At 32.2% G+C, this 20381-nt stretch overlaps 1 protein-coding gene across 1 annotated transcript in view; it reads right to left on the minus strand.

Moving 5' to 3' along the window:
• The window catches only part of LOC131854055 (protein O-mannosyl-transferase TMTC1-like), a 125610-nt gene extending 105934 nt beyond the window's left edge, over nt 1-19676 (minus strand). Inside the window, exon 1 of the mRNA XM_059205178.1 lies at nt 19374-19676. Coding sequence (XP_059061161.1) covers nt 19374-19657 — 284 coding nt within the window. The 5' untranslated portion in view covers nt 19658-19676. The remainder of the gene's footprint in view (nt 1-19373) is intronic.
• Nucleotides 19677-20381: the final 705 nt, after the last annotated feature.

Consider the following 20381-nt stretch of genomic DNA (forward strand, 5'->3'; position numbering starts at 1 on the left):
GAAAAAATAGGTACCGGAGAATTTATCAAACTAATTCACATATATATTTACTTATATTTCTTGTTAAGTAATTTAACTGGAATACAGAAATAGGTGCATGGCACAATGTCTCAAAGTTAACAGTAAATATTGGAATAAAAATAGATATATATATATTGCAATATCTGTTACCAGACTTTAAAAACTTGTCACCTCGGTCTCACTTACTTCAGCCGCCAAACACTACCTACCTACCTACTTTGTAAGCTGTGTTTCAGTTGTAGAGTACAGATTAGATGGTGAAATTACAGAATAAGGCGCTTAGCATCTTAGTCCGCAAGAATAGGGGGAATGGAATTATTAGTAATTTAGTCTAAAATCCCCATAGCTAGCAATGTACCATGTGACCTCTACAAGGTTCCCCCTGAAAACCATTTGTTGATGAATGCCACGAGAAGCTAACTGACCTGACTTCATGTTCCTATTATCCTCCACTGGTGCGTTGCCAGCGTAAACTGTTAGTTAGCTGGCGAGTGGACTATTTCATTATCATGCACTAAAAAAGTCTTCTGATGTCATCTGGAATGATACCGTGATATTACCAGTTCTGTTTATACATATAAAAGATTTCCATTAGGTGGGCCGTCAACTTTGCTACTTAAATTTCATTCCAAAAAAATATCACTATAATTCATTAGAAAAGAATAAGACTTAAGGTTCTTGTCAGTTCTTCTTGGTTTGAAAGCACTCCGAACTGATGGTAGATTTGACATATTATAAGAGTCTCTAATAGACATTTGTGAATAAAGATATTTTCAATTTATTTGGTTATAAAACGTTCTTTATCGACATGGCCCCTCATTAAGGCCTCCTTAACTTGCCTTTATACGTAACTAGCTTTTCACCCCGGCTTCGCACGGGTATACATGTATTATATATATATATATATATATATATATAAATATCCCCTTGGGCACTTTGTGGCTCAGACGTGCCGTATAGGTAGTTTTTTGTTGATCCATTTTCACTTGTTGATCCGGAGGCCTTTTGTTGATCTAATGCCAGCTGACCATATATAAATGTTGATCCGTTTTGAGCCACAACTGTCACGACGAGTAATAATAATAATTAAGCGATTTATACACGATTTTATACAAATCCACCTTTTTGGCATACGAGCAGTTCTTGATCCAATTCAAACGGGCCAATCAGGGTGCAGCATTTGCCAAGGGCTTCCTCATTGGCACGTTTGGGCTACTACATTATGGCTACAGTAACTTAATAATGTCTAGCTAGTATTTCAAGAATAATAGTCTATCTAATCTAAATATTTATAGAAATCAGTCTGGAGTAACGTGACTCCAGATCAAACCTCAATACTTATTATTTTTTGGACGGGAATCTTTTCTATTGTAACAAAGTTACTGAGCGAATAAAGAGAAGACGCAACGGCGGATCCAGGGGGGAGCGTCATGGAGGTCATGGGAGTCATGGGGGCGTCATGACTCTCCCCCCCTTAGCCCAGGACTTAGGTAGACCACTAATTGAACTAAAAAATAATGAAACAGCAAATTTTTTTGCACGATCGGAGTGTTGGTGCAGTAGTATTAATTATAATTAAACATTGTTACTTAAAACATAACAGTTAAAGTACTATAACACTAAAAGCAAAATAGGTATTTTCAAAATACTTTTTCAAAATAAATTACCCTTTGAGTTTTTGTCCAAACCTCAGATATTTTATTTATTTTAGGTATATCAATCATTACATAGTATAGTATAAAACAAAGTCGCTGTCGCATCTAACAAGTACATAAATAAAGAAACAAGACTTTTTGGCTCTGAATATATTTCAAAAATCAATTACTTGTGTTAATCAATTTATATACTCGTTCTTATTTCATAGTACTTGTTTTGATCCGAATATATACAGATACCGTAACGGTCTATTAATTATGAATTTATTATACCTAACCTAGATATTTTATTTTGACGAAACTCCGTGTAGTAGTAGTATCCGATAAGGGTATGCGAACCCTAAGTATTATTTCAAAATGACCAGTAATTTCGAAGAAATAAGCCTTTGAATTTCAAATCAACTTACCAAACGGACGCTCAAGGTTCGATTCCCGCCACCGATTTTTTTTTGTTATTTTTTTTTGTCTTTATTCTAATTTTAAATTAACTATTTTAATAATTAAATGAATTTAATCGAACAAAACGTTGTTAAGTATTCAATTAATTTTAATTTACATTACCTATTGTACTTTCTAAATTGTAAAGCAGCTAACAATTATAGTAAGATCTTATAAATAACTAACACAACAAGTAAAACATTTTAAATGTATTTTCTTTATTATTACAAATATTTTTTATGCATAATATAATAGTTAATATCTAATAAATACATAATGATCTGATAATCAAATTATAAGTACAGTCTCAAATTGAAAGTAAGAAAAACAGAAAATATAGAGAGAACTATAGGGATATAACAGATGTGAAAAATGGAGAAGGACAGTAAAAAAGTTACAAATTTAAATAATGTTGCCGCAATTTCTGTTTAAATGAATTTATTACATTATTATATATATTAGGCATACGACTAGCCTTATGACTGTTACTTTTTTTTTAATCTATACATCTATACATGTAAATAAAATTGGAGTGTCTGTTTGTAATATTGAAATAACCGTTTTTTACTACTTGCATATGAATATAAATACGGTACATACACCAAAATAAAATATTTTACAATTTTTGTCCGTCTGTCTGTTTGTTCCGGCTAATCTCTGAAATGGCTGGACCGATTTTGACGGGACTTTTTTTGGCAGGTAGCTGATGTAATAAGGCTACTACCTAGTAACTTAGGCTACTTTTATTTTAGAAAAATAAAGTTAAAAACCACGTGGACGAAGTCGCGGGAACAGCTACTGTATAATATATTAGAGATACCTACGTGTTTTTTTATTGATGACTAGCTGTACACGGGATTTCGTCCGTGTGGAATTTAACTTTATTTTTCTAAAATATAAGAAGTTAAATTCCACGCGGTACAGCTAGTTGTCGGTAGTCTAGCGATTTAGCTAGCACACTGCTTTGATTCCTGCTTGGTGGTCGAGGGTTCGATTCCTCGCACGCTGCAAACATTTGTATTCATGAGTATGATTGTTTGTAACGGTCTGGGTGTTTTCTATGTATAGATAATATATATGTATTTACGAAAAAAATCTTTGTATTTATATCAGTTGTCTAGTACCCATAACGTAATCTTCAGCTAGCTTAACTTGGGTCTAGATGAAGCTGTGTGAATTGTCCTGAGATTACTATTATTACTATAATAAATCTTTTCAAATCAGCCGATGTTTATTTTTGCCATAATACGTGCTGTTACCATGTGATAATATTACGTACGTACTTATTAAACTATTAACTTATTATTAAATTATTAACTATTTATACTGTTTTAAATGTGATGCGTTCATTATTTATATTTCCTTTGAATTAAAGACAAATGTATATATATATATATATACATTTATATAAACTTGCACACTTAGTTGATCCAGCCACGATCCGTAGATATTGCTGATTCCACTGTCTCTCTCTTTCTATCACTATCTTTGTATTCTAATATGCGATGTTGCCGTTCCGGCATGGTCTCGGCCGGAACGGCAACATCGCATATGTTGCGCGTTGTTGCCAAATGTATTCGTCGATAGTAGTAGATACCTATACGCGATATATATTTTTTCAACAATTTCCTGCAATAGTGAATCCGTATCGGCAATTTTTTTTAAATGCACAAAGATTTTTTGGCTCTGAATATATTTAAAAATCATTTACTTGTGTGTTGATGAATTTATATACTAGTACATGAAGTACCTAATACTTGTTTTGATTTGAATAGGTAGCGATATTATGAATTTATTATACGTAATCTAAAGATTTTGACGAAATAAAAGTAATTAGTTATCTGTTAACCTTGACTTCATGCTGGCACCAGTATTATCAGATGATGAACATACTCTTCGAAAACTTACAGCAGAAATATCGTGTTTGGACTCATTAGATAGGTCTCGATGAATAGAGTTTAAAAAACTTAAAATAAATGGTAAATTAGAAATAATGTATAAATACCCCTTACGTAAAATTCGACCACTTTAAACTTAATAATAATAATAATTAGGAAAAGAGAAAAGCTATACATGTACTGAAAGTAATTGATGTCTTCCACACAATATTTTCACTATTAAACAACTCTGTTTGTTCAGTAAAAGTGTAAATACACTGGTAACCTTTAATCATATTTTATATGCAAACATTACATATACAAACCCTAAAGTTTTATTTCAGAATAGCTAGTAGTTTTGAAGAAATAAGTCTTTGAAATTGTACGTGTAACTTATATATATACTAGTTTTTTCACCATACCAAACAACACCAATATGGCCTAGTTAGTAGTTTACCTGTGTACCAATTAATAATAATAGTAATCTCAGGACAATTCACACAGCTTCATCTAGACCCAAGTTAAGCTAGCTGAAGATTATGTTATGGGTACTAGACAACTGATATAAATACAAAGATTTTTTTCGTAAATACATATATATTATCTATACATAGAAAACACCCAGACCGTTACAAACAATCATACTCATGAATACAAATGTTTGCAGCGTGCGAGGAATCGAACCCTCGACCACCAAGCAGGAATCAAAGCAGTGTGCTAGCTAAATCGCTAGACTACCGACAACTAGCTGTACCGCGTGGAATTTAACTTCTTATATTTTAGAAAAATAAAGTTAAATTCCACACGGACGAAATCCCGTGTACAGCTAGTCATCAATAAAAAAACACGTAGGTATCTCTAATATATTATACAGTAGCTGTTCCCGCGACTTCGTCCACGTGGTTTTTAACTTTATTTTTCTAAAATAAAAGTAGCCTAAGTTACTAGGTAGTAGCCTTATTACATCAGCTACCTGCCAAAAAAAGTCCCGTCAAAATCGGTCCAGCCATTTCAGAGATTAGCCGGAACAAACAGACAGACGGACAAAAATTGTAAAATATTTTATTTTGGTGTATTATGTACCGTATTTATATTCATATGCAAGTAGTAAAAAACGGTTATTTCAATATTACAAACAACAGGCTTCAACATTCTCAAGTACCACAAAAAAGATGTTTTTATTAAAAACAAGCTGTTCCCGCGACTTCGTCCGCGTGGAATTAAACTTTATTTTTCTAAAATAAAAGTAACCTAAGTTACTCCTTATAAATCAGCTACCTGCCAAAAAGAAGTACCGTCAAAATCGGTCCAGCCATTTCAGAGATTAGCCGGAACAAACAGACCGACAGACAGACAGACTAAAATTATAAAAATTGTTATTTTGGTATATGTACCTTATATATATTCATATGCATGTAGTAAAAAACGGTTATTTCAATATTACAAACAGACACTCCAATTTTATTTATATGTATAGATGTATAGATTATTATTTATTTATTTATTTATTCATCCAAAATAATACAAATTGTGTAGGATAACGTAATAGTAACATTACAGTAAAATTTTGTCAACAACATAATAGCAACTTAAATATTAAATCTCGGTATATCTATAGACTAGCTGGCCCCAGCGACTTCGTCCGCGTGAAATTTTATTTTATTTTTCTAAAATAACAGTAGCGTAAGTTACTCCTTATTACATCAGCTACTTGCCAAAAAAAGTCCCGTCAAAATCGGTCCAGCTATTTCAGAGATTAGCCGGAACAAACAGACAGACAGACAGACAAAACTTGTAAAATATGTTATTTTGGTGTATGTACCGGATTTATATTCATATGCAAGTAGTAAAAACGGTTATTTCAATATTACAAACAGACACTCCAATTTTATTTACATGTATAGATGTATAGATTAAAAAAAAGTAACAGTCATAAGGCTAGTCGTATGCCTAATATATATAATAATGTAATAAATTCATTTAAACAGAAATTGCGGGAATATTATTTAAATTTGTAACTTTTTTACTGTCCTTCTCCTTTTTTAACATCTTTCTGTTATATCCCTATAGTTCTCTCTATATTTTCTGTTTTTCTTACTTTCAATTTGAGACTGTACTTATAATTTGATTATCGGGTCATTATGTATTTATTTATACATTTATGGGTTATATATTTATGTATGTATATTGTTATTTTTTTATAGAAATGTATATTTTGCTTTGTATTTATATATCTTTTTTTGACATTTCTTATTTATATTAGTGCACCGCCAATAATCTTTCGCTGCACCACTCATGGTTGCCTGGTAAATAACGCGGCAAGATATTAAGTCCGCCACATGTACAAATTTTTTTGTGCATTAAAGTTAAATAAATAAAAAAAATACAATACTGTTTAATGAAAATGCGTATTGTCTAGTGCTTTGAGATGTATCAAAATAAGGTCAACAAAAAAGTCCGTGATGGTATATGTCTATCTCTCAAGGATAACCAACAATAACCATTTTTTATCTTTTACATTTTACGGGAATTTTTTTTATCGTATGTTTCCCTTAAAATCATGTAAACTATGCTATTATGTCATAATCTAAAGAAATAATAATATTTTATAGTGAAATATCCACTATAAAATAGTAATGTAAGTAGCAATGTAATTCGTTACGCGCGAATCAGCTGTTATAAGGTCAAAGGTCGGTGCACCCCGCGTATTTGATAAATAGTGCTTCTCTGGATGTCTTTAAGAGAAAATGGCAGTATGTACGTGTATATGTACAAGTCCTTAAGTGTTAAGTTTTTCAAATGTACAATAAAGAATAAATATTTTTAAGTACAGTACTTACGTACATTAATATAATACCTACTTTTTACTTGTATCTATTGTCATCAAAATTAAATTATAAGTTCTTAACTTGACCACGACTATGTGACCCTCTCTTGGCGCCAAAACGAGTGAAAAAATGAACAGCATACGACGACGACGCATACCTATAGAGTGGAGCAACTGCTTATTCAGTTTTATTCAACTATTTAGTCCCTCCACCGTTACAATGAATGGAGGCGGATATTACAATGTATGTAGCATTGCGAATATAAAATATCTAGATTAGGTATAATAAATTCATAATTGATAGACCGTTACGGTATCAGAGCCAAAAAGTCTTCTTTCTTTATTTATGTACTGTTAGATGCGACATCGACTTTGTTTTATACTACACTATGTAATGATTGATATACCTATGTAAAATAAATAAAATATCTGAGGTTTGGACAAAAATTCAAAAGGTACTTTATTTTGAAAAAGTATTTTGAAAATACCTATTTTGCATTTAGTATTTGAAATACAAAACACAAAACTATTTTTGTTTTTAGAGTGACATTTCTATGAATTCACTGTCGATAGCGAGCGGTGCGATGGAAAAAGATAACCGTTTATAAAAATATAATAAATAGCGCTGGACAATTAACACAGACTGATACTGAACTGATATAAATAGATATTTTTATCTTGTAAATACATATATAATATACATATAAAACACCCAGACCGATGAAATCAATCGATGACCGATGAGTACATATGTTTGCACCGTGCGAGAAATCGAACCCGCGACCATCGGATGTAAAGCGGTGTGACCACCGAGGCAGTCGAAATACATAAATAATCTTATGAATTTAATTTATTCTAATTTGTTTGTGTGCGCGGGGTGCGGTGTACGGTGCTCCCCCCTGCCACCACCGTTGCTGGAGCTTGCATGTATGGAGCATTGCGAATATAAAATATCTAGATTAGTAAATTAATAAATTCATAATTGATAGACCGTTACGGTATCTATATATATTCGGATTAAAATAAGTATCGCAGTAAGGACCAGTATATAAAGTGATCAACACAATTAATTGATTTTTGAAATATATATACGGAGCCAAAAAGTCTTTGTGTATTCAAAAAATATCTAATTTGTTTGTGTGCGCGGGGTGCGGTGTACGGTGCTCCCCCCTGCAACGGTGGAGTTACTATGTATGGAGCATTGCGAATATAAAATATCTACATTAGTAAATTAATAAATTCATAATTAATAGACCGTTACGGTATCTATATATATTCGGATGAAAATAAGTATCGCAGTAAGGACGAGTATATAAAGTGATCAACATAATTAATTGATTTTTGAAATATATTCAGAGCCAAAAAGTCTTTGTGTATACCAAAAATTTAGCCGTTCGGAGCCAGTCATGCACGAATTATTAGTAAAAAATGTGTCGAGTATATCGTACTATCGACGAATATATATGGCCACATCGCAAAATAGAATGCGACGTTGCCATACCGCCTGAGATATACGCGATAGGAGTCAAGTTATTCAGTGCAAAAGGTGGAATCGGCAAGTGTTTAGGTTGTGGCGTGATCAACAAAGTGCCCAAAGAGGTGTTTATATATATATATATATATATATATATATATATAAATATCCCCTTGGGCACTTTGTGGCTCAGACGTGCCGTATAGGTAGTTTTTTGTTGATCCTTTTTCACTTGTTGATCCGGAGGCCAGATGACCATATATAAATGTTGATCCGTTTTGAGCCACAACTGTCACGACGAGTAATAATAATAATTACGCGATTTATACACGATTTTATACAAATCCACCTTTTTGGCATACGAGCAGTTCTTGATCCAATTCAAACGGACCAATCAGGGTGCAGCATTTGCCAAGGGCTTCCTCATTGGCACGTTTGGGCTACTACATTATGGCTACAGTAACTTAATAATGTCTAGCTAGTATTTCAAGAATAATAGTCTATCTAATCTAAATATTCATAGAAATCAGTCTGGAGTAACGTGACTCCAGATCAAACCTCAATACTTATTATTTTTTTGGACGGGAATCTTTTCTTTTGTAACAACGTTACTGAGCGAATAAAGAGAAGACGCAACGGCGGATCCAGGGGGAGCGTCATGGAGGTCATGGGAGTCATGGGGGCGTCATGACTCTCCCCCCTTAGCCCAGGACTTAGGTAGACCACTAATTGAACTAAAAAATAATGAAACAGCAAATTTTTTTGCACGATCGGAGTGTTGGTGCAGTAGTATTAATTATAATTAAACATTGTTACTTAAAACATATCAGTTAAAGTACTATAACACTAAAAGCAAAATAGGTATTTTCAAAATACTTTTTCAAAATAAATTACCCTTTGAGTTTTTGTCCAAACCTCAGATATTTTATTTATTTTAGGTATATCAATCATTACATAGTATAGTATAGTATAGTATAAAACAAAGTCGCTGTCGCATCTAACAAGTACATAAATAAAGAAAGAAGACTTTTTGGCTCTGAATATATTTCAAAAATCAATTACTTGTGTTAATCAATTTACATACTCGTTCTTATTTCATAGTATAGTGTTTTGATCCGAATATATACAGATACCGTAACGGTCTATTAATTATGAATTTATTATACCTAACCTAGATATTTTATTTTGACGAAACTCCGTGTAGTAGTAGTATCCGATAAAGGTATGCGAACCCTAAGTATTATTTCAAAATGACCAGTAATTTCGAAGAAATAAGCCTTTGAATTTTGAATTTTGATTTTAATAAGCCTTTGAATCAACTTACCAAACGGACGCTCAAGGTTCGATTCCCGCCACCGATTTTTTTTGTTATTTTTTTTTGTCTTTATTCTAATTTTAAATTAACTATTTTAATAATTAAATGAATTTAATCGAACAAAACGTTGTTAAGTATTCAATTAATTTTAATTTACATTACCTATTGTACTTTCTAAATTGTAAAGCAGCTAACAATTATAGTAAGATCTTATAAATAACTAACACAACAAGTAAAACATTTTAAATGTATTTTCTTTATTATTACAAATATTTTTTATGCATAATATAATAGTTAATATCACTTAAAATTAATTTAATACTTAACAACGATTTTATCGATTAAATTCATTTAAATATAACCCATAAATGTATAAATATTATATATAAATAAATACATAATGATCTGATAATCATATTATAAGTACAGTCTCAAATTGAAAGTAAGAAAAACAGAAAATATAGAGAGAACTATAGGGATATAACAGAAAGATGTGAAAATTGGAGAAGGACAGTAAAAAAGTTACAAATTTAAATAATGTTCCCGCAATTTCTGTTTAAATGAATTTATTACATTATTATATATATTAGGCATACGACTAGCCTTATGACTGTTACTTTTTTTTTAATCTATACATCTATACATGTAAATAAAATTGGAGTGTCTGTTTGTAATATTGAAATAACCGTTTTTACTACTTGCATATGAATATAAATACGGTATACACCAAAATAACACATTTTACAAGTTTTGTCTGTCTGTCTGTCTGTTTGTTCCGGCTAATCTCTGAAATAGCTGGACCGATTTTGACGGGACTTTTTTTGGCAAGTAGCTGATGTAATAAGGAGTAACTTACGCTACTGTTATTTTAGAAAAATAAAATAAAATTTCACGCGGACGAAGTCGCTGGGGCCAGCTAGTCTATAGATATACCGAGATTTAATATTTAAGTTGCTATTATGTTGTTGACAAAATTTTACTGTAATGTTACTATTACGTTATCCTACACAATTTGTATTATTTTGGATGAATAAATAAATAAATAAATAATAATCTATACATCTATACATATAAATAAAATTGGAGTGTCTGTTTGTAATATTGAAATAACCGTTTTTTACTACATGCATATGAATATATATAAGGTACATATACCAAAATAACTATTTTTATAATTTTAGTCTGTCTGTCTGTCTGTCTGTTTGTTCCAGCTAATCTCTGAAATGGCTGGACCGATTTTGACGGGATTTTTTTTTTGGCAGGTAGCTGATGTAATAAGGAGTAACTTAGGCTACTTTTATTTTAGAAAATAAAGTTAAAAACCACGTGGACGAAGTCGCGGGTACAGCTAGTGTATAATATATTAGAGATACCTACGTGTTTTTTTATTGATGACTAGCTGTACACGGGATTTCGTCCGTGTGGAATTTCACTTTATTTTTCTAAAATATAAGAAGTTAAATTCCACGCGGACGAAGTCGCGTGTACAGCTAGTTATCGGTAGTCTAGCGATTTAGCTAGCACACCGCTTTGATTCCTGCTTGGTGGTCGAGGGTTCGATTCCTCGCACGCTGCAAACATTTGTATTCATGAGTATGATTGTTTGTAACGGTCTGGGTGTTTTCTATGTATAGATAATATATATGTATTTACCACAAAAAATCTTTGTATTTATATCAGTTGTCTAGTACCCATAACATAATCTTCAGCTAGCTTAACTTGGGTCTAGACGAAGCTGTGTGAATTGTCTTGAGATTACTATTATTACTATAATAAATCTTTTCAAATCAGCCGATGTTTATTTTTGCCATAATACGTGCTGTTACCATGTGATAATATTACGTACGTACTTATTAAACTATTAATTTATTATTAAATTATTAACTATTTATACTGTTTTAAATGTGATGCGTTCATTATTTATATTTCCTTTGAATTAAAGACAAATGTATATATATATATACATTTATATAAACTTGCACACTTAGTTGATCCAGCCACGATCCGTAGATATTGCTGATTCCACTGTCTCTCTCTTTCTATCACTATAACGGTAGCGTGGTGGAACGGCAACATGTTGCCGTTCCGCGTTCTACCACTATCTTTGTATTCTAATATGCGATGTTGCCGTTCCGGCCGAGACCATGCGTTGTTGCCAAATGTATTCGTCGATAGTAGTAGATACTCGATATATATTTTTTCAACAATTTCCTGCAATAGTGAATCCGTATCGGCAAAATTTTTTAAATGCACAAAGATTTTTTGGCTCTGAATATATTTAAAAATCATTTACTTGTGTGTTGATGAATTTATATACTAGTACATGAAGTACCTAATACTTGTTTTGATTTGAATAGGTAGCAATATTATGAATTTATTATACGTAATCTAAAGATTTTGATGAAATAAAAGTAATTAGTTATCTGTTAACCTTGACTTCATGCTGGCACCAGTATTATCAGATGATGAACATACTCTTCGAAAACTTACAGCAGAAATATCGTGTTTGGACTCATTAGATAGGTCTCGATGAATAGAGTTTAAAAAACTTAAAATAAATGGTAAATTAGAAATAATGTATAAATACCCCTTACGTAAAATTCAACCACTTTAAACTTAATAATAATAATAATTAGGAAAAGAGAAAAGCTATACATGCACTGAAAGTAATTGATGCCTTCCACACAATATTTATTATTAAACAACTCTGTTTGTTCAGTAAAAGTGTAAATACACTGGTAACCTTTAATCATATTTTATATGCAAACATTACATATACAAACCCTAAAGTTTTATTTCAGAATGGCCAGTAGTTTTGAAGAAATAAGTCTTTGAAATTGTACGTGTAACTTATATATATACTAGTTTTTTCACCATAACAAACAACACCAATATGGCCTAGTTAGTAGTTTACCTGTGTACCATTTAATAATAATAGTAATCTCAGGACAATTCACACAGCTACATCTAGACCCAAGTTAAGCTAGCTGAAGATTATGTTATGGGTACTAGACAACTGATATAAATACAAAGATTTTTTTCGTAAATACATATATATTATCTATACATAGAAAACACCCAGACCGTTACAAACAATCCTACTCATGAATACAAATGTTTGCAGCGTGCGAGGAAACGAACCCTCGACCACCAAGCAGGAATCAAAGCAGTGTGCTAGCTAAATCGCTAGACTACCGACAACTAGCTGTACACGCGACTTCGTCCGCGTGGAATTTAACTTCTTATATTTTAGAAAAATAAAGTTAAATTCCACACGGACGAAATCCCGTGTACAGCTAGTCATCAATAAAAAAACACGTAGGTATCTCTAATATATTATACACTAGCTGTTCCCGCGACTTCGTCCACGTGGTTTTTAACTTTATTTTTCTAAAATAAAAGTAGCCTAAGTTACTAGGTAGTACCCTTATTACATCAGCTACCTGCCAAAAAAAGTCCCGTCAAAATCGGCCCAGCCATTTCAGAGATTAGCCGGAACAAACAGACAGACGGACAAAAATTGTAAAATATGTTATTTTGGTGTATGTACCGTATTTATATTCATATGCAAGTAGTAAAAAACGGTTATTTCAATATTACAAACAACAGGCTTCAACATTCTCAAGTACCACAAAAAAGATGTTTTTTTATCAAATAAACAGTTTTTATTAAAAACAAGCTGTTCCCGCGACTTCGTCCGCGTGGAATTTAACTTTATTTTTCTAAAATAAAAGTAGCCTAAGTTACTTCTTATAAATCAGCTACCTGCCAAAAAAAGTACCGTCAAAATCGGTCCAGCCATTTCAGAGATTAGCCGGAACAAACAGACCGACAGACAGACAGACAAAAATTATAAAAATTGATATTTTGGTATATGTACCTTATATGTATTCATATGCATGTAGTAAAAAACGGTTTTTTCAATATTACAAACAGACACTCCAATTTTACTTATATGTATAGATGTATAGATTATTATTTATTTATTTATTTATTCATCCAAAATAATACAAATTGTGTAGGATAACGTAATAGTAACATTACAGTAAAATTTTGTCAACAACATAATAGCAACTTAAATATTAAATCTCGGTATATCTATAGACTAGCTGGCCAAAGCGACTTCGTCCGCGTGAAAATTTATTTTATTTTTCTAAAATAACAGTAGCGTAAGTTACTCCTTATTACATCAGCTACTTGCCAAAAAAAGTCCCGTCAAAATCGGTCCAGCTATTTCAGAGATTAGCCGGAACAAACAGACAGACAGACAGACAAAACTTGTAAAATATGTTATTTTGGTGTATGTACCGTATTTATATTCATATGCAAGTAGTAAAAAACGGTTATTTCAATATTACAAACAGACACTCCAATTTTATTTACATGTATAGATGTATAGATTAAAAAAAAAGTAACAGTCATAAGGCTAGTCGTATGCCTAATATATATAATAATGTAATAAATTCATGTAAACAGAAATTGCGGGAACATTATTTAAATTTGTAACTTTTTTACTGTCCTTCTCCTTTTTTCACATCTTTCTGTTATATCCCTATAGTTCTCTCTATATGTTTTTCTTACTTTCAATTTGAGACTGTACTTATAATTTGATTATCGGATCATTATGTGTTTATTTATACATTTATGGGTTATATATTTATGTATGTATATTGTTATTTTTTTATAGAAATGTATATTTTGCTTTGTATTTATATATCTTTTTTTGACATTTCTTATTTATATTAGTGCACCGCCAATAATCTTTCGCTGCACCACTCATGGTTGCCTGGTAAATAACGCGGCAAGATATTAAGTCCGCCACATGTACAAATTTTTTTGTGCATTAAAGTTAAATAAATAAAAAAAATACAATACTGTTTAATGAAAATGCGTATTGTCTAGTGCTTTGAGATGTATCAAAATAAGGTCAACAAAAAAGTGATGGTATATGTCTATCTCTCAAGGATAACCAACAATAACCATTTTTTATCTTTTACATTTTACGGGAATTTTTTTTATCGTATGTTTCACTTAAAATCATGTAAACTATGCTATTATGTCATAATCTAAAGAAATAATAATATTTTATAGTGAAATATCCACTATAAAATAATAATGTAAGTAGCAATGTAATTCGTTACGCGCGAATCAGGTGTTATAAGGTCAAAGGTCGGTGCACCCCGCGTATTTGATAAATAGTGCTTCTCTGGATGTCTTTAAGAGAAAATAGCAGTATGTACGTGTATATGTACAAGTCCTTAAGTGTTAAGTTTTTCAAATGTACAATAAAGAATAAATATTTTTAAGTACAGTACTTACGTACATTAATATAATACCTACTTTTTACTTGTATCTATTGTCATTAAAATTAAATTATAAGTTCTTAACTTGACCACGACTATGTGACCCTCTCTTGGCGCCAAAACGAGTGAAAAAATGAACAGCATACGACGACGACGCATACCTATAGAGTGGAGCAACTGCTTATTCAGTTTTATTCAACTATTTAGTCCCTCCACCGTTACAATGAATGGAGGCGCATATTACAATGTACGTAGCATTGCGAATATAAAATATCTAGATTAGGTATAATAAATTCATAATTGATAGTCCGTTACGGTATCAGAGCCAAAAAGTCTTCTTTCTTTGTTTATGTACTGTTAGATGCGCCAGCGACTTTGTTTTATACTACACTATGTAATGATTGATATACCTAAAATAAATAAAATATCTGAGGTTTGGACAAAAATTCAAAAGGTACTTTATTTTGAAAAAGTATTTTGAAAATACCTATTTTGCATTTAGTATTTGAAATACAAAACACAAAACTATTTTTGTTTTTAGAGTGACATTTCTATGAATTCACTGTCGATAGCGAGCGGTGCGATGGAAAAAGATAACCGTTTATAAAAATATAATAAATAGCCCTGGACAATTAACACAGACGGATACTGAACTGATATAAATAGATATTTTTATTTTGTAAATACATATATAATATACATATAAAACACCCAGACCGATGAAAACAATCGATGACCGATGAGTACAAATGTTTGCACCGTGCGAGAAATCGAACCCGTGACCATCGGATGTAAAGCGGTGTGACCACCGAGGCAGTCGATATATATAAATAATCTTATGAATTTAATTTATTCTAATTTGTTTGTGTGCGCGGGGTGCGGTGTACGGTGCTCCCCCCTGCCTCCACCGTTGCTAGAGCTTGCATGTATGGAGCATTGCGAATATAAAATATCTAGATTAGTAAATTCATAATTGATAGACCGTTACGGTATCTATATATATTCTGATTAAAATAAGTATCGCAGTAAGGACCAGTATATAAAGTGATCAACACAATTAATTGATTTTTGAAATATATATACAGAGCCAAAAAGTCTTTGTGTATTCAAAAAATATCTAATTTGTTTGTGTGCGCGGGGTGCGGTGTACGGTGCAGGGGGGACCCTGCCTCCACCGTTGCTGGAGCTTGCATGTATGGAGCATTGCGAATATAAAATATCTACATTAGTAAATTAATAAATTCATAATTGATAGACCGTTACGGTATCTATATATATTCGGATGAAAATAAGTATCGCAGTAAGGACGAGTATATAAAGTGATCAACATAATTAATTGATTTTTGAAATAAATTCAGAGCCAAAAAGTCTTTGTGTATACCAAAAATTTAGCCGTTCGGAGCCAGTCATGCACGAATTATTAGTAAAAAATGTGTCGAGTATATCGTACTATCGACGAATATATATGGCCACATCGCAAAATAGAATGCGACGTTGCCATACCGCCTGAGATATACGCGATAGGAGTCAAGTTATTCAGTGCAAAAGGTGGAATCAGCAAGTGTATAGGTTGTGGCGTGATCAACAAAGTGCCCAAAGAGGTGTTTATATATATATATATATATATATATATATATATATATATATATTTATATATATATAATACATGTACAAAACTTCCTCTTGAATCATTCCATATTTTAAAAAAAATCCCGCTTCAAAATCTGTTGCGTAGTTTTAAAGATTTAAGTGTACAAAAGGATGGACAGACAGCGACAGTGACTTTGTTTTACACTATGTAATGATATATGTATAAAAAAAACGTATATGTAACAGTGTATATAACTGAATTTTCTCTACTGTAGATATAAAGAGTTTTTTACTCGTTTTAAATTTGATGTCATTATTTGTACGTACAGTTACGAAAAACCAATAAAAATAAATAAGACGCGGTTAGATCCCTAATAAAGAGTCTTTATTTTATTTTTTATTTATAAATAATGTTACAAGTGACAACCCTAGCCGTTATCATAATTTATTAGTACCTCGCTCCACAGGTACGGACGCGTGGCTTATCTGTCCTCCGTGCGCTTAACTAGATTCAACCCCGGTTATAGTCGAAAATGACCGGTATATTACTATAATGTACACATTACGTAGGTTCCACTAAGCAGTATCCGGATATCCGGATACCAAAGGCCATTAAGTTAAGAACGTCGTTTCATAATATTTCTAAGAGATTCTGAAATTCAATTTCTTGTACTGCGGAATGGTATATTAATATTGTGGACCTTTACGTTTGCTTCGATGGCAAAAATAAAGGTCACCAGCCTTAGTATGCAACCTTACTTCCGATGGTTGCAGTTCGATTCTCGACCTATAGAGATTTTTTTATATTTGAGTACCAATAAGATATAAAAGATAATCTATATCCGTTCTCGTATTAATCTAACAATATATCTTCACTTTAAGAACTTTTTACTTGGGAGTATGTAACAAAACTCGGTGGTTTAGCGTTTAAGCGGTCTTTGCAACGCATCAGGAATCGAATCCCCGACCATCGGAAGTAAAATGGTATATTTTACTTCCATTGGTCGCGGATTCGATTCCTGATACGTTGCAAAGAACACATTCATGAGACACATGTATGGGTCGGGGTATTTTCTGTATATTATGTATGAATTTATAAAAATATAGACAAGTATTTCTATCAATTGTTTAGTACCCATAAAACAAGCTCTGCTTAACTTAGTTCTAGATGGCGTTCAAAATTCAAAAATTCAAAATTCAAAATATCTTTATTCATGTAGGTCTATTACAGACTCTTATGATATGTCAAATCTACCGTCAGTTCGGAATGATATCGAGATGAGAAGAACTGACAAGAAACTCAGCTCGTATTTTTTTTTTTCAAATAATAGTGGAACATGTTTATGATAAATACAGTTATTAAAATTCAAATTTGGGAGAATAGAGTGACCACCAGCATATGCTATCGCAAAGAACAAAAAATTTATTCAGTGTTCACAACCTGAACAGACCAATCCCCACAAGCAGCACCCGTTCACGAGTATGACGTATGAGTGTTGTGTGAATTGTTCAGATTTATTCTTATCATTATAATGAATGTACAATAACGTCCAATAAAATAACATTATTCGTCTCCTAAAATGTGGTATTTATTATTAAAATGGTATCCAATAATTCTCACATAATACAAGTCCGTACTCTGCCAGCCGCGTTAAACTTTCCTAGAACTTGACCTAGATTTATGACTGAAATATATTTAGGGGAAGAGAAAAGGCTGCGCCCACCATATCCACCATATCTTGTATTCCACATAGAGTTATATTGCGTTAGATACCTATATTTTAGTGAGAATTATATCTTCAGTTTCTCCTAAACTCACGTATTTCAGTTTGAAACTAGCCTAAATAATAGAGATCTAAATGTACTGTATAGGTATTTATAGACAATTTCTTTTCTATTTAGTTTTAATGTAATATTATTAAAATTATAATAATAAAAAACTTAATTGATAAATATAAATATTGCGTTATATATGTAAGTAACCATAAATTTACCTCTTTTACCTATGATATTTTTTTTAAATAGATAGACTCTTTGGAGATTCCTAAAGTTTTTTAATGCTAAATAATTTGACTGGTAACCAGGCAAAATTATACAGCGTCTTTATCAGTAATACTAATATTTGATTTTAGTTTTCGACAATTATTTGCTAATATTAAATTAAATCTTGGTATTTTATTTCGAACTACTCTAATGCTGTTGGCCGCAGCTGGCCTTTACAGCTTCACCAAAGACGAGTTCAGATGGCACTCCAAACTCGAAGAAGGCTGATAAAACGGCTGAAAGCCATCTCCAGCTTGTGGGACAAGTATATTCTCAGTCATTATATTTATATATGCATATTCTTAAGTGGTTTGAAACCGTGTAATAACCGTACGTTTTGCATCCACCGATTAACTGCAACTTCTCTTTTGATTTTTAACTTATGAGCCTAAACTTATTCATCTATACATCTATACATGAAAATAAAATAGGAGTGTCTGTTTGTAATACTGAAATAATATGAATATAAATACGGTATGTATATATACCAAAATAAGATTTTTTACAATTTTTGTCTTTCTGTTTGTTCCGGCTAATCTCTGAAATGGCTGGACTGATTTTGACGTGACTTTTTTTGGCAGGTAGCTGATGTAATAGGGAGTAACTTAGGCTACTTTAATTCCAAGCGGACGAAGTCGCGGGAATAGCTAGTAGACAATATAATTCATTTCCGCGGCAGTGTTATATCACTTTTCTTTTATTTAGAAATAAATTAAAGCTAGTCGACATTACAGACGACTAAGATAAAAAAAATATTATAGGCAACGATATAACCATAACAAGTAGAAAAACATAGTCCATTCAATGAATAACCATTATATTAAGCTTACCTGAATGAAAGGGTAGTCAACGGTCTGTATGACTTATGACTGTTCACATCGGCCATCGGAGTCCCCCAGAAGTCGTCCAAAAGCAGATGCTTCAAGGAATTACTCCCAGTGACGTCACCATTCGTCACGATGGCCGGTATATCATCATGTACGAAGTCACCGTTGAGGCTGTTCATGTAGCTGAGGACCGCAGTGGTGGTCACCATCACGTAGATGGCGTAGTCGCCGTTTCTACTGTTCTTGGACGGCTCCTCGCGGACAGTGGTGAGCGAGCGTCGCTTCATTTTGGGTGTGTTCCTCAATACTTTCACAGTCACATGTTTGCACCTACACATTTGTAGATTTTCTGTAACAATCGAAATTTTTATATTAGAAATGTATTTATCTATACATATAAATAAAATTGGAGTGTCTGTTTGTAATACTGAAATATCATTTTATTACTACAGGCATATGAATATAAATACGGTACATACACCAAAATATAATTTTTTTTGTCTGTCTGTCTATCTGTTTGTTCCGGCTAATCTCTGAAATGGCTGGACCCATTTTGACGGGACTTTTATTAGCAGGTAGCTGAGTAAGTAATAAGGAGTAACTTAGGCTAATTTTATTTTGGTAAATTCTCGAATTAACTTTTTGTTAAATTCCACGCAGACGAAGTCGCGAGTACAGCTAGTATGTATAATAATACGCATTTATTAACAGTCGTAAAAACAAAAATATAAATAAAGGGCAAGTACAATGCATAATTAAATAATTTTGTTTGACCGTACATTGGACTTCCTCTTTCTAATTGCATATGAATTTACCAAGATGATTTACAGGGAGAACCACGTGGAGTTCGGCCTGACATAGTCTATTGCAAGCAATGGGGTTACTAACCCCCTTCCTTCCAACGAATACGAGATACAACACTATATCTCTATTGGTGGGTATTGTTAGTAATGTGGATTAATAACCCCATTGCTACCCATGTACAATGTCAGGTTGACCTCCACGTGGTTC

This window comes from Achroia grisella, unplaced genomic scaffold, assembly GCF_030625045.1.
Source record: "Achroia grisella isolate CSIRO2021 unplaced genomic scaffold, CSIRO_AGI_Agris_v1 utg947, whole genome shotgun sequence".
Taxonomy (NCBI): domain Eukaryota; kingdom Metazoa; phylum Arthropoda; class Insecta; order Lepidoptera; family Pyralidae; genus Achroia; species Achroia grisella.